Here is a 13,988-nt window from a genome sequence, read left to right as displayed (position 1 = left end):
GTTTTCTTATAGCAGGGACAGCTTTGGGCCTCGGTGTTGTGAATATCCTTCACACAATGAATCCTTCACTTGTGATCCTTTCTGGAGTCCTAGCAAGTCATTACATCAACATTGTTAAAGACGTGATCCGACAACAAGCCTTGTTCTCAGTTCAAACTGTAGACGTTGTTGTTTCAGACTTGGTGGATCCTGCTTTGCTTGGTGCTGCAAGTATGGTGTTAGATTATACTACACGCCGAGTGCAGTGATGGACTTAGACTTATGTCACTGAAGAAAGTTCTTAAAATGTAATAGTCTATTGTTTGTCTTTTTAAAGTAAAATTTTAAATGCATAAGTTTAGCTACAAGTAGTTTTGACATATAAATGTGCACTTTTGTTTCGCCTTCTATTTCATGTCTACATTTACTGTCCATGTATTTATAGAGCTAGACTTCAGAATATTTAGATACCAATCACCTCTCTCTGTGCCAAAGAAAGCAGCACTTTTGGACTTATTTTTACATCACAGTCCATAATGTCTTTTTTTGTGGGGTTTTTTTTTCCCACTTTTTGGTGAGGCAGTTGGGATTAAGTGACTTGCCCAGGGTCACACAGCTAGTGAGTGTCAAATGTCTGAGGCTGGATTTGAACTCAGGTCCTCCTGACTCCAAGGCAGGATCTCTATCCATTGTGCTGCCTAGCTGCCTCCATAATGTCTTTTTTAAAAAGAGTTCCATATCTTGATATTGTAGCATAGATGTAGGTAACCTACTACTTGTTAGGCCTGCTATCCTCATATACTTTAGCAGAATAAAATCTTGCTTAAGTCTTAAGCAATTCTGAATCAACAAATCTTTTCTTTAAGATCTACATGATCTGCCTTCTAATATTTTTTCATTTTGTGTTTCAGTTACATGTATTTATTTTCTCTCCTTTGCCCTCATGTAAAAGGAAAAAAGAAAAAAAACAAAACCTTTGTAACAAATATTCATAGTCAAGCAAAACAAATTCATTCTGAATAACTTTTTCCTTTTGCTAGTTTTTAAAATCATCAATTATGAATGAGGTTTTTTGTTGCATTTTTAAATGAAGTGAAGTTGCAAGGAACATGGCAAATGTCAATTTGTGCGATTGTGAAAATTAATTGTATATGAAGAGCATGACTTAAGGAAGGCCTGAAGGGGAACAGCCTCTGCCTTCCTGGCTCACAGTGGGCACAAGAGTGATGCTGCTTAGAAAGCTTGAGAACTCGGTCCTGATTGGCCCCAATCTTTGGACTTCTTTACCTCTGTGTCAGGGTGGGGTCATGTGAAGTAAATGGGATTGAGGCATCAGGTTATATAACTTTGTGAAATCATGACCCACAGTGGCTCATTGAAGCCACAGCTTTGGTAGTTCAAACTTGAAGTGTAACAAAGCAACAAAAGAAATCAGATCTACCATCTGTGTGATGCTACTTATATTTCCACAGCACTCTGAAATCAGATTCAAAGATGAGTAAGAATCAGTCTTATCCCATGGCTTTAGATTTGTGGATAGATATCAGTGAACAGTTCTGCTAAACAAGCTTCCCTTGTGTGACATCCCCCAGGCACTAGATTGCTTCTGTTGAGAAGATGTGTCCTCTGTTTGAGGCCTTCTCACTTTTGTAGCACTTGGAATAGGCAGGTATCTTTACTTGGATGAACACAATTATCTCACATTAATATCAGAGATATGTCTGCACAGGAGGTAAATAATTTAGTGCATTAGATAATCCCCAAATCAATGGCAAGGTTTTAAAATGCATTGTGACTGTCATATGGTAGATTTACCTTCCTAATCGTATTTTTTATTAGATCGACATCCCTGAGTATACACTGTCTGGGTAATAAGGAGACACAGCCCAGGAATATTGTTGAGTGTCATGTCAAAGTAACCATGACTACAGATAATTGAGAATTAACTATCTCTCAGTTAACTGTGCAAGCTGCCTAAGAAGCTATTTTGCTTTCTTAGCCCTATATATGCTGACATACACAGAGAGTCTTTGAGAAACTTTAATCGTGGATTTTAGATGACTGTGTTAAAGAATTATGGCAACCGTGTCTTCACTTCTTTATGAGTAGCCAAAAATAATCATAATAATAGCCACTGGGACCCAGAGCTTGAGGATGCCTACTTACCAGGGGCCAGGACTGTATAGGAACAGTTGTTTGCAACTCGGCTTGAATTGGCTTTTCATGCCCCCTATTCCAAATGCTTTAGAAAATAAGCATATACCTTCATATCAAATGATGATATTCCAGTACTGTCTGTCTTCTGAGGTAGAATGACTGGCAACATTTTCTTTAAAAAAATTAAATTAGGTCAATGTGTATATGTTACAACTAGATTTAATTAGCAGGTTCATGAATCAGAGTTTGGATTAGTTTCATTCCTAAGCTCTGTTGATAGAGCAATCAGTCAATGCACAGAGAGCCTGGCGCTAGGCACCAGGAAGACAGAAAGTTCAGGTCAAACACAATACTGCCTCACAGAGGAATAAGACAAATACACTCATAATAATAAATGTACTAGAGAATTACAAAACAAAGTGAGATGGGAACACGGGCTGATAAATTTAATGAGTAAAATTGAAGCATTTCACTTAAGATTATTGATGGTTTTTCTTCAAAACAGAACATCTGGGTTGAAACAAATGATTGATTTGAAGAGTGGAAACCTACCTGTGATTCATGAATCCAGTAATGTTTCCCTCTTGTGGAAATTTGGCAGTTTTTAAGTATAAAATATACATAAAAATAGGCATTTGCATTTTATCAGTTCTCTTACTTTTTTTGTAAGTGCAAACTTTTGTCAAATTATGTTTAAGTTTAGGAAAACCTTAGTGTGTCTGAACCTGTCAATTCTATGTTTTCTATACTAAATGAAAATAATCTCTCACCTTTAAACTTGTTGTTTTTTTGTATTTAATATAATAAATATTTAGGTGATCTTAGCAAAATGGTACTTTGAGAAATCATTAGGTCTTATTTTTATGACATTCCACGGTGACTCTGTCCTGGGAATGAAGACCCAGCAGTGACACCATTTGTGCAAGACATGAGCAATCTATACCTGCTGCACACACCAAATGATTAGGTCTAATTTAATCAGTCAAGCATTTACTAAGTGTTTATTATGTGCCAAATATAGTTGACAGATAAGAAATACTGAACTCAGAAGCGATTCTGAGTAATGCTCATATGTTCATTAATTCTGATCGTTTTAATTTATTCTTAAATCTCATTATTTAAAAATATCTGTACAATGCATTTAATTTATTTTAATATGACCAATTTTGTTTTAATGGGCTGACCTAAATTCTAAATAAATGACATTCTTTACATGTAGTCCTGTCTCATTCTTGTTTTTTTTTCCCTCAAGCAAAAAGTCTTTTCTAATCCAGTCTAATAGTGATTCAGATTTTACATTTGTCAGATTTTTGAATGTTATTTCTCTAAAGCTAATTATTTCTTGAAGTAGTTCTTGATGTATTGTTTAAAAAAAAAAAGAAAGAGAATTGGGGCAGCTAGGTGGCGCAGTGGATAGAGCACCAGCCCTGAAGTCAGGAGGACCTGAGTTCAAATATAGCCTCAGACCAAACACTTAACACTTACTAGCTGTGTGAACCTGGGCAAGTCAACCCCAATTGCCTAAAAATGAAAAATAAATAAATTTTAAAAAAAAAGAACAAAAGAGAAGGCATCATTTTTGGTCTGATATTTTGTCTACAATTGGCTTAAAAAATCCTAACATCATAAAGTAGGCCAGAAGTATTTATTTTGAAACTATATCATTTAATTATTCAATAGTATTACATTATTATTCAATATTATTATTATATTATTCAATACCATTATTATAATGTTATTATTCAATACTGTGAAGTTGAAGGGGCTCATATATTTACTTACATCAGTTTACTTGTCTTTGTTGTTTACTTGGTTATTCAATATATATACCCACTTATTTAATTAATCCTGTACCTATTATTGTGTAGAGCACTTTGCTAGGTCCTGGGAAAGATACTAAGTGTAGATAATAAAGTCCCTATCCTATGGACCTTATTATCTAAGAGGGGACCACAACACCAGCACAATTAGAGCAGTCCAGAGTGGGAGGGGCCGTCTCAGACGACGGTGGGTTTTCTCCTCACTGTAAGCCTTTAAGGGGGAGGGAAGGGATTAAGCATTTATATACTATTTCTATGATAACATAACATAAGGTCAGGCACAGTGCTAAGGCTTTTACAAAGATTCTCTCATTTGACCCTCACAACAACCCTGTGGTGTGGGTGCTATCATTATCCCCATTTTACTGAGGCAAACAGTGGCTAAGTGACTTGCCCAGAGTCATGCAAGTAGCAAATGCCTGGGCCTGCCCTCTGTCCATTGTGTCATCAGCTGTCCAGGCAGGATCGTTGTCATTTGTTTCAGGTATGGGTTGGACCAAATGACCAAAATCTTTTCAACTCAAAAATTCTGTGAAAATAACCTGGGCCGTTATGGAGAGAAATTTGAGTCAGGGAGACCAATTAGAAAGCCACTGAAGTAATCTAGGCAAGAGGTATGATGAGGGAGCTAGGTGGTGCAGTGGATAGAACACAGGGCCTGGAGTCAAGAAGATCTGAGTTCCAGTCTGGCCTCAGACACTTCTTAGCTGTGTGACCCTGGGCAAGTCATTTCACCCTGTTTGCCTCAGTTTTCTCCTCTGGAAAATGAGCTGGAAAAGGAAATACCAAACCACTCCAGTATCTTTGCCAAGAAAACCCCCAAAAAAGGTCACAAAGAGAAACAACTGAACCATAACAATCAACAACCTGATGAGGACCTGGCCTGGGGAGGCCATTTGAGTGATGAGAAGAGGAGGTGTGGAGGTAAAATGGACATGATCTGACAGATGAGTAGACATGTAGGGTAAAGAAGGTGAGGAGTAAAGGGTAATTCCACAGTTGTACATTTGGGTGCCCAGAAGGACAGTGGTAACCCTTGGCAGAGACAGAGAGCCCGGGAAAGGGTTGGATTTGGAGGGAAAGACAAGTCTTTTTTTTTTTCAGTTAAGTTGAATTGGAGATATCTGTGGGACATCCAGCTCAAAATTCTAGGTGTTCTCCACCTAAAGATGATCATCTGCCTGAAGAGAATTAAACCCAAGGTTGCTGATGAAGTCACCAAGAGAACAGGGCCCCGGAGAGAGCCTCCGGGCATAGCCACAGCGGACGGGATGTGAATGAGGCAGCAAGGAGGATGAGGAGAGGTCAGACAGGTGGACAGTGGTGAAACAAGAACCCTGGAAGGAGAGGGCAATCGGCAGTGTCAGATGGCAAAAGAGAGATATGTGGAGCCTTAAGAAAAGGCCACTGGTTATCCGGTAGGTAATGTGGAGCTATTGAAGCCTTTTAAACAAGGGAGTGACAAGTTCAAAAGGCTATTTTAGGAAGATCTACCTAGGGAACATCCAGAGGATGGTGAGCACTGTCCAAGGGATCTGAATGATATAGAGAAGACATTCCTGAGATCTTAAGTAGGAGAGGGATTAAACTTAGCCAAAGGGTGCCAATTTTGGAGAGAAAGAAAGTTCTCCCCTCAGTCTAATAAGTATTGCTGCACAAAAATAGAATGGGCTTCCCACAGGAAGTGCTCAAGCAGAGCCTGGGTGAGCAGGTGCCAGAGATAGTGTTAAAAACAAAGCATCACAGATTTAAAGCTGGGAGGGACCTCTGAGGTCACCGAGGCCAAACCCTGCCCCCATTTCACAGATGAGAATTCTGAGCCTGAGAGCAGTTAAGTGACTTGCCTGAGGGTACAAAGCTATTAAGTGTCAAAGGCAGGATTCGAACTCACGACTTCCCAACAGCAAATCTAGCATTCTATGCCATGCTGTGCCACAAGGGTTAGCACTAGGTATGAGATTTGACTAGATGGTATCTAGCATTTCTTTCAACTTTAAGATTCTACAACCAAGAAAATGAATCTGGAAGTTGGAGTATCTCCAAAAAGACAGTCAAATTTGAGGTCTTCTTCAAAAGACACAAGCAAGGTTGCTCACTCTGGCATGTGTACTCAGTATATCTTTTGCAGACGTCGATGGCGGGCTTCATGAGGGCCTCAGAGAAGAAAGGCAGAGAAGGGTTGGGAGTGAGGTGGACGCACCATCAACCCAGACCTTGACCATGCTTACTCTCCCCCTAAAAAAAAATCAGATAAGCCTGTTTCCCTTTCAGAAGGAGACTCATTCCTTCCCTATAAAGAGATGCTATTCTTTCATCAAGTCTATAGAGCTGCGGTTTCTGGGGCCAGAAATTTTTATACACAGAAAAAAAGACCAGCATCAGTCCATGCCTCAAGAGGCAGGGAGCAAGCGAAGGGGCCTCGGCCATCCTCTCCCAGGCTCTTTACTCCACAACAACGTGGGATGCTGCAAGGCATTCACCAGGCACAAATAGTCTGGGAGTCCTTCTAGTTCCCACACTACAGCAAAAGGGAGCAGAAGGTATTCTTCCTGCCACCAAATACTATCCTCCCTGCTCCCCCGGGGCCACAAAATCAGGAGAAAGCCTCAGCATACATACACACAGTGGACAGGAGATGAATGAGCCAGCAAGTAGGTTGAGGAGAGGTGCTATCACAAAAACCCAGGAAGGAGAGGGTGATCAGCAATGTCAAATGGCGGTGGTCCCAACAAGGACCACAAGAGAGAAGAGCCCTTGCTAACATGCATTTGCCTCTATAATTGCTTACATCTATCTAATCACTCCATTTCCCTCCTCAACAAATTATTTCCAATTCCTACCCCTCCTACTTTTCCTTCCTGATGGTATTTGACCTTTGCTGTTCACTGCTTCTTTCATTTTGTGGTGTCAAAAAGGTTTTACTGGCTTTGTCCTGAGAAGAGATGGAAAAAAGCACCTCCTTACCCCCACCCCCCTTTTTTTTTTGAAGTGGGGGGCTGTGAGTGTGGAATATGGCACACTCTGCCTAATCTGGCTCATATATTGGTTAGCTTTGCAGACCCGCTTTCCCTCCATCTTTTTTTTTTTTTAAATCTTTGCTATAAGTCAAGATTTGCTGGTTGAGAGCATGGGCTGTTGATGAATATACTCAGAAATGAAGATGTTATGAAAACAGATCAACTTTCAGATAAGGTGGTGATAGGAAACATCACCAAGGGCCCCAGCTCTCCCACATAGACACAAATAAAGATCTAAAAAGAGCACCAGATGGAAAAACAATCAACATTGCCAAAGAGAAAACCACAGCAAGCTCTTCCATGACTTTCAAGATCTCTAAGAAGAGATGCACAAGCTCTAGTGATCAAGGCCTGAAGCAATCAGTATCTTCACCTTAGTCTGTGGGTCACCGCCAGCCCCCCTAGGTCACTGCACAGGGAGAAGGGATAGTGTATGTCTCAGAGAAATGGCAGCCCCAGCAAGAGACACGTAACTCAATGACAGGACATAGGAAGAAGTGGGGGGCCCTGCCAGAGGCCTGAGACCAGGGCAGTCCCCACATCTAATTAAAGCTGATCAGGGAAACAGAAGAGGGCAGAAGCAACTCCCAGCTGGGGATCATGCAAGGAGTTAGAGAGAGGACCCAAAAAGATGAGGAAGAAACAAGGAACGTGGAAGAAGGTGGAGTCTCATCTCAGTCTTCTAGAACGGCAGAGGCAAGGCAGCCAGGGCCCAGAGTGGATGGGACCAAGCAGGGCCTCCCCATTCCACCCAAGGTGACACAGGGCAGAGCCTGGTCTGGCCACAAAGCCCCTCTCCAGAAACTGAGACCAGAGAGTAAAGAGAAGAAAACACCGAACACAATGAAGAAGTGCTACAGATTAAGAGACACCCAAGACGCCAACCCAGAAAAAGGGAGTAACCCCTCAACACGCACGCGGCAAACTCATGGAAAATTGTGGCTTGGCCACAAGGCCTTAAAAGTGGTTACAAGACATAAAGCAAAAGATTTTCTAAAACAAAACTAAAATTAAAAGAAGAGCTCTGGAGAAAAAAAAATGTTGGGAGAAAAAGAGCTTAGCTCGAGGGAAGTTGGGTGGTACAGTGGATAGCACATTGGGCAAGCCACTTAACTGCTCTTAGTCTGTTCCCTCAACTACAAAATGGTGATAATAGTACCTACCTTGCAGTTGTTGTGGGGACCAAATGAGATAATGTTTGTAAAGTGCTTGCTTAGCAGAGTGCCTGCCACCCGGTGGACACCACCTAAAAGCTGTTAATAAAAATAGTGATCATTATTATCATCATTACTATTGTTATTTAGAACAAAAGGTGGAAAGGCTTGCCCGAGTAGTGGACTCCCTAAAAACAGAATGGAAGAGATAGAAGTCAATGATTCCATGAGACAATGAGAACTATAGCAAAATCAAAAGACAGAAAAATTAGGAGAACATGGAAGGTATCAGTATCAAAAACAAATGGAAAACCTGGAAAAGAGATTAAGGAGACAATATTCAAGAAGAAAATCAAGAATTTACAAAAGTAAACTGCCCACGTAGAAAGGAATCCATAGTCCATCTTTGGAAACCCCAAACTGAAAACATCCGGGAATATCAGAGCCCAAATCTGAAGCTTCTTAGTTAAAAAACAAACACAAACAAACAAAAACCCTTCAGGATTCCAGAAAGCAAGAGTTCAAGTACCAAGCAACCAGACTGAGGATCACATAAAAGCAACCCCAATAAAAGAGAGAAAATCTTAGAATACAAAATTCCAAAATCCAGAAGATTCCAACAACTTACCTTCCAGCTAAAGAACTTTCCCCGATATATCATTCTACAGTGGGGAAATGAACCTTGAACAGAAGAGAGGAATTTCAAGCATTCCTGATGAGAAGACCAGCTCTGGGTAGACTCTTTGATCAGCAAACACAAGAGAACCTATAAAGGTAAATATATTTGGGCAATTGGAATAAATGAGTACGAATGCTTACATTAAGGGGGAGGAGGGGAGAGTCAAGTGTCCCTTCAGAATCTCATGGTTTTCAAGAGTCAAAGAAGAAGTTAATAAAGACAAACACAAGTTTGTGTGTGGTTTAAGATATGTGAGAAGGGTATGCAACATGGAGGAAGTGATGGGGCAGTGGATATCTTAAGATACCTTACTCTTATCTGATCTAGAAAAAGGAAGGCAGGTCAATGCTCCTTCCCCCAGTATATTTGGTATAGATGTACATTAAACTCAAAACAGGGAAACAAGCAGGGGCAGGGAAGAGGGAGAAGAGGGTTAGGAAAAGTTGAAGGAATAATCAAAGTGAAATGCTTCACCTTTGGAGGGTAAATCAGAAAATAGAGTATTAATAGGAAGAGAAAGGAAAGGTAACAACTAGTGATAGGGTGCTAGGCTAAGTGAGGAGAGAGGAGAAACAGAGGAGTAGAAGCAGTTTACTTCAATTATTGATTAGCAGTGTTAATCACGTTCCTTTTCTTTCAACCTCTTCTTTGTAAAGATGGAGGTATGAGGTAAAGAGAGAAAAAAGCATGAGGATGTGATGGAGGGAAGTGATAAATAATTAAAAACTGCACTAGAGTAGCAGCATATAGGATAAACCCACAAAAGCATTAGCTCTTCTCTATATATTCTTAACAAAACCCAATAGGAAGAGACAGAAAAAGAAATTTCATTCAAAATATTTATTATTGTTCAATCGTTTCAATTGTTTCCAACTCTTTGTGACCCCCATTTGGGTTTTTCTTGGCAAAGATATTGGACTGGTTTGCCTTTCCGTTCTCCAGCTTATTTTACAGATGAGGAAACTGAGGCCAACGGGGTTAAGTGACTTGCTTAGGTTCATACAACTAGTAAGTGTCTGAGACCTAGATTTGAACTCAGGAAGGTGAGTCTTCCTGAATCCAGCTCTATCTACTGTGCCACCTAGCTCAAAATATCTATGGAATGTATAAAGTACCAAGACACGCAAGAAGTACACGAATATTTCTCCTCCCCTCCCTTAGATTTTTGGGCAGCTGAGTGGTACAGTGTATAAAGTGCTAAAACTGGAATCTAGCCTCAGACACTTCCTAGTTGTGTGACCCTGGACAAATCACTTACTCATTGTCTGCCTCAGTTTCCTCAATTGTAAAATGGTGATAATAATAGCACCTAACTCATAGGGTGGTTGTGAGGATCAAATGAGATATTTATAAAGTGCTTTAGAACAAGGCCTTATACATAGTAGGCCCTTATTCCCTTCCTTTCCTCCTAGACAAAATAATAACAATCTGGAGGGAAAAAAATCAAGATCTCAAGGGAAATAATGGAAAAAAGAGGAGAAAAGAATGACCCTAACAGTACCAGATCTGAAACCATACTACAAAGTGGTAATCATTCAAACTATTTAGTACCGGTGGAAAAACAGAAAAGTTGCTCAGCAGAACACCTCAGGTAGGTATACAGATTCCAGAAACAAGTGAAGAGCATCATATTGTTCAATAGAGCGGTGGACTCCAATTACAGGGATAAAGATTCAACAAAAATTGCTGGGGAAACTGAAAAATAGTCTAGTGGGTGGAATAAAGAGTTAGACTAACATCTCATACCATATACCAAAATAAGCTCCAAATAGATTCAGCACACACACACAGAGACACACACACACACACACACACACACACACACACACACACACACACTCACGGATCCATATAATTTTTAAATATTAGAAGGGAAAGGATGGCAATACCTTTCAAAGCTATGGACAGGAAAAGAGTACTGCCCAAACAAAGGATAGAAAGGATCACAGGAGATAAAATGATCAACTTTGATCATGTAAGTTTGAGAAGTTTTTTGTAAAAAGTCCATTAGAATTAGTTAGAATATTAGAATAAGGGGAACATTTTTTTCCAGACAAATTTCTGTGATAGAGATTTGATGATATCCAAAGAATGTAGGGAATTGTTACAAATATGCAAAAATAAGTGCCATTTCCTAATAGATAAATGATCAAAGCATGTGAACAAGGAGTTCTGAAAAGATAAAAGAGCAACTAAATCGTTATTGATTACAGAAATGCGAATCAAAACAACTCTGAGGTGCCACATCACACCTATCAGACTGGCCAACATGACAAAACAGGAAAATGATAAATGCTGGAGAAGATGTGGGAAAATTGGAATGCTAATACATTGTTGGTGGAGTTGTGAAATGATCCAACCATTTTGGAGAACAATTTGGAACTATGCCCAAAGGGCTACAAAAATGTGCATGCCTTTTGATCCAGCAATAGCTCTTCTAGGGCTATATCTGAAAGAGATCAAACATATGGGAAAAGGACCCACATATACAAAAATATTCATAGCACCTCTTTTTGTGGTGGCAAAGAATTGGAAATTGAGAGGATGCCCATCCATTGGGGAATGGCTGAGCAAGTTGTGATATATGAATGTAATGGAATACTATTGTGCTATAAGAAATGATGAACAGGCTGACTTCAGAAAAACCTGGAAAGACTTATATGGTCTGATGCTGAGTGAAGTGAGCAGAACCAAGAGGACTTTGTACACAATAACAGCCACATTATGCGATGACTAAGATTGTTAAACTGAACCCTTCTCAGCATTACGAGGATCTAAGACATCTCCAGAGGCCTCGGCATGGAAAATGCTGTCCACATCCAAAGAAAGAACTATGGAAGTCGAATCGCTATCACTATTATTTTTACCTTCTGTTGAGTTTTGTTTCATCTTTCTGATGGTTCCCTCCTATTGGTTTTAATTTTTACTTACAACTTCACGAATGTGAAAATATGTTTAATGGGTATGTAAATGTAAAGCCTATAACAGATTGTGCACCGTCTTGGGGAGGGTGAGGTGGAGGAAGGGGTAGAAAAATTTTCAACTCAAAAAGCATATGGAAGTGATTGTTGATAAATCAAAATAAATTAATAAAATTAAAAAAAAAAGATAAAAGAGCAAGCTGTCAACAGCCACGTGTGAAAATGCTCCAAATCACTAACAGTACTGCAAATCAAAAGAACTCTGAGGTTCTATGTCACAGAGACAGACACACAGCACAACTGGCATAAAAATACATGAAACTCAACAGAGAAATAAGCAGGGATAGGGAAAGAGAGGGAAGTTTAAGCCAAAGAGCAGAGTTGTGGAAGGACTATCACAGCTTTCTAAGATGACTAAAATCATGATAATAATTGACAGAGCAGCTGTGGCTATGGCATCAACAGTACTATTGGTGGACCTGTGAATCGATCCAACCATTCTGGAAATCAATTTGGAATCATAGCCCCATGGTCACTAAGCAGTGAACTCCCTTTCACCCACTGAAATCACTCGCAGGTATACATCCCAAAGAAATCAGAGGCAGAGGGAGAATACCTACATGTACAAAAATAGGTATAGTAGCACTTGTAGCAATGAACTAGAAATAAAGTGGGTGCTCAGTTAGCGAACAGCTGAACAAATTATGGCACATTAATGTATTATATTGGGCCTAAAATGACAAAAGGGACACATACTCAAAGAAACCAGGGAGGATTTGTATGAAATGATGCGGGGCAAAGTAAGCAGAACCAAGACAATTTATACAATGACTATGATGGAAAGGAAAACAATTGTGACAGATTGAAGAATTATGATCAACATAATGACCAAAATCACAATTCCAAAAAGCTGATGATGAATTTCACTTTGGACTTCTTAGAAGAGAGGTGGACAATACAGGTGCTGAATCAGACATGGACAACATACAGATATTTTGAATGATTTGTTAGAAGTGAGGGCTTTTTTTGGGGGGGGGAATAGTTAAGGAGGACTATAGGAGAGTAGTGATTGTAACATAAAAAAGGAAGAACTGTTGAATCATTTAAAAATAAACAGAAGAGAATAAAAGGAAGTTCAGAAAATACATATACTAGCAGGGCAACGTTGGTACTATTGTGTTAAATATATACTTAGAAAGAAAAAACCGGAACATGATAGAGGTTAAAATAATTTAATACATAATCCCCTTCCTATCCTTTGTATATGGGTATGTTCATTTTTTGTCAAATTTATAATAAACATAACAAAAAAAGAAAAATTCATAGTTAAGTCCCCAAAATAAATTAAAATGTTTTTCAAAAAGAATGTAACCTGCTTGATGTTAGGGACTGATTTTACTTTTGTGTTTGTATTTTCAGTGCCTAGCACAGCGCTTGACACATGGTGGCCACTTAAGAAATCCTTGTTGATTGAAATATTAAGAGACTCTGCTACCTGTTGTGTGCCAAGGACTATAACCAGGGATGAGACATTTGGAAACCCCAAGCCCCAAATGGAAAACCTCCCTCTTGCCTTCTCTACTTGGTGTTCATGTGTGTGTGTGTGTGTGTGTGTGTGTGTGTGTGTGTGTGTGTGTGTATGTGTGTGTGTGTGTGTGAGCTCTGTAATTATTGTTGGCGTTCAAATAAGTGCAGTTTTAAAAAATCCGCCGTCCTGTACAGCTTTGATTAATATATTTAATTTCCTAATTCTCAGATTCAAGACGATCCTAATTCTTTCACATTTTGGTCTGGGGGTGCCACAGGGATATTTTAGTCCAGTGTCCTCTCCTCCCAAAGTTGGGGTCTTTTCTCTTGGCTTTCCTGTTTCCTGTATAGTCTTCTGATTTCTCCTCTGTTGCAGAACACAGGAGCATAAGTGAGCAAGGAGCCTCTTGGGAATCAAGACCAGAGGGAGAAAAGTAGCAACAACAGGGCTCCCACCAGTTGAGAGGCAAATCTGACGACCAAAGCAGCTGCTTTCTATTGGGATCATTCCCCTTGACTCCGGTAGAATGCAAGGTCCTTCATGGCAGGGATTATTTTAACTTTGTCTTTGGTTTCTACCTCCAATGCCTAGGACAGCAGCTGGCATACCATAGTGGGGCACTTTAGAGATGCTTCTTGAATTGTTGAATTTCTGAATGCTTTTGATCACTTTAAGGACACCAACTAAGTGTTCTCTTTTCTTCCTCTGGAAGATTCTAAGGTGTGGAGGTGAA

General features: G+C 39.7%; 1 protein-coding gene across 2 annotated transcripts in view; it reads left to right on the top strand.

Moving 5' to 3' along the window:
• GNE (glucosamine (UDP-N-acetyl)-2-epimerase/N-acetylmannosamine kinase) overlaps positions 1-3,354 on the top strand; it is an 84,723-nt gene extending 81,369 nt beyond the window's left edge. For both annotated transcript variants that reach the window (XM_021004600.2, XM_021004601.2), the window contains exon 12: positions 13-3,354. In XM_021004600.2, the coding sequence (XP_020860259.1) occupies positions 13-248 (236 nt within the window). In that variant the 3' untranslated portion in view covers positions 249-3,354. The remainder of the gene's footprint in view (positions 1-12) is intronic.
• Positions 3,355-13,988: the final 10,634 nt, after the last annotated feature.

The sequence above is a fragment of the Phascolarctos cinereus genome, unplaced genomic scaffold (assembly GCF_003287225.1).
Source record: "Phascolarctos cinereus isolate Bilbo 61053 unplaced genomic scaffold, phaCin_HiC Scaffold_4;HRSCAF=312, whole genome shotgun sequence".
Lineage (NCBI taxonomy): Eukaryota > Metazoa > Chordata > Mammalia > Diprotodontia > Phascolarctidae > Phascolarctos > Phascolarctos cinereus.
Note: the sequence above shows the minus strand (reverse complement) of the source record. Positions and strands in the feature narration are given on the sequence as shown.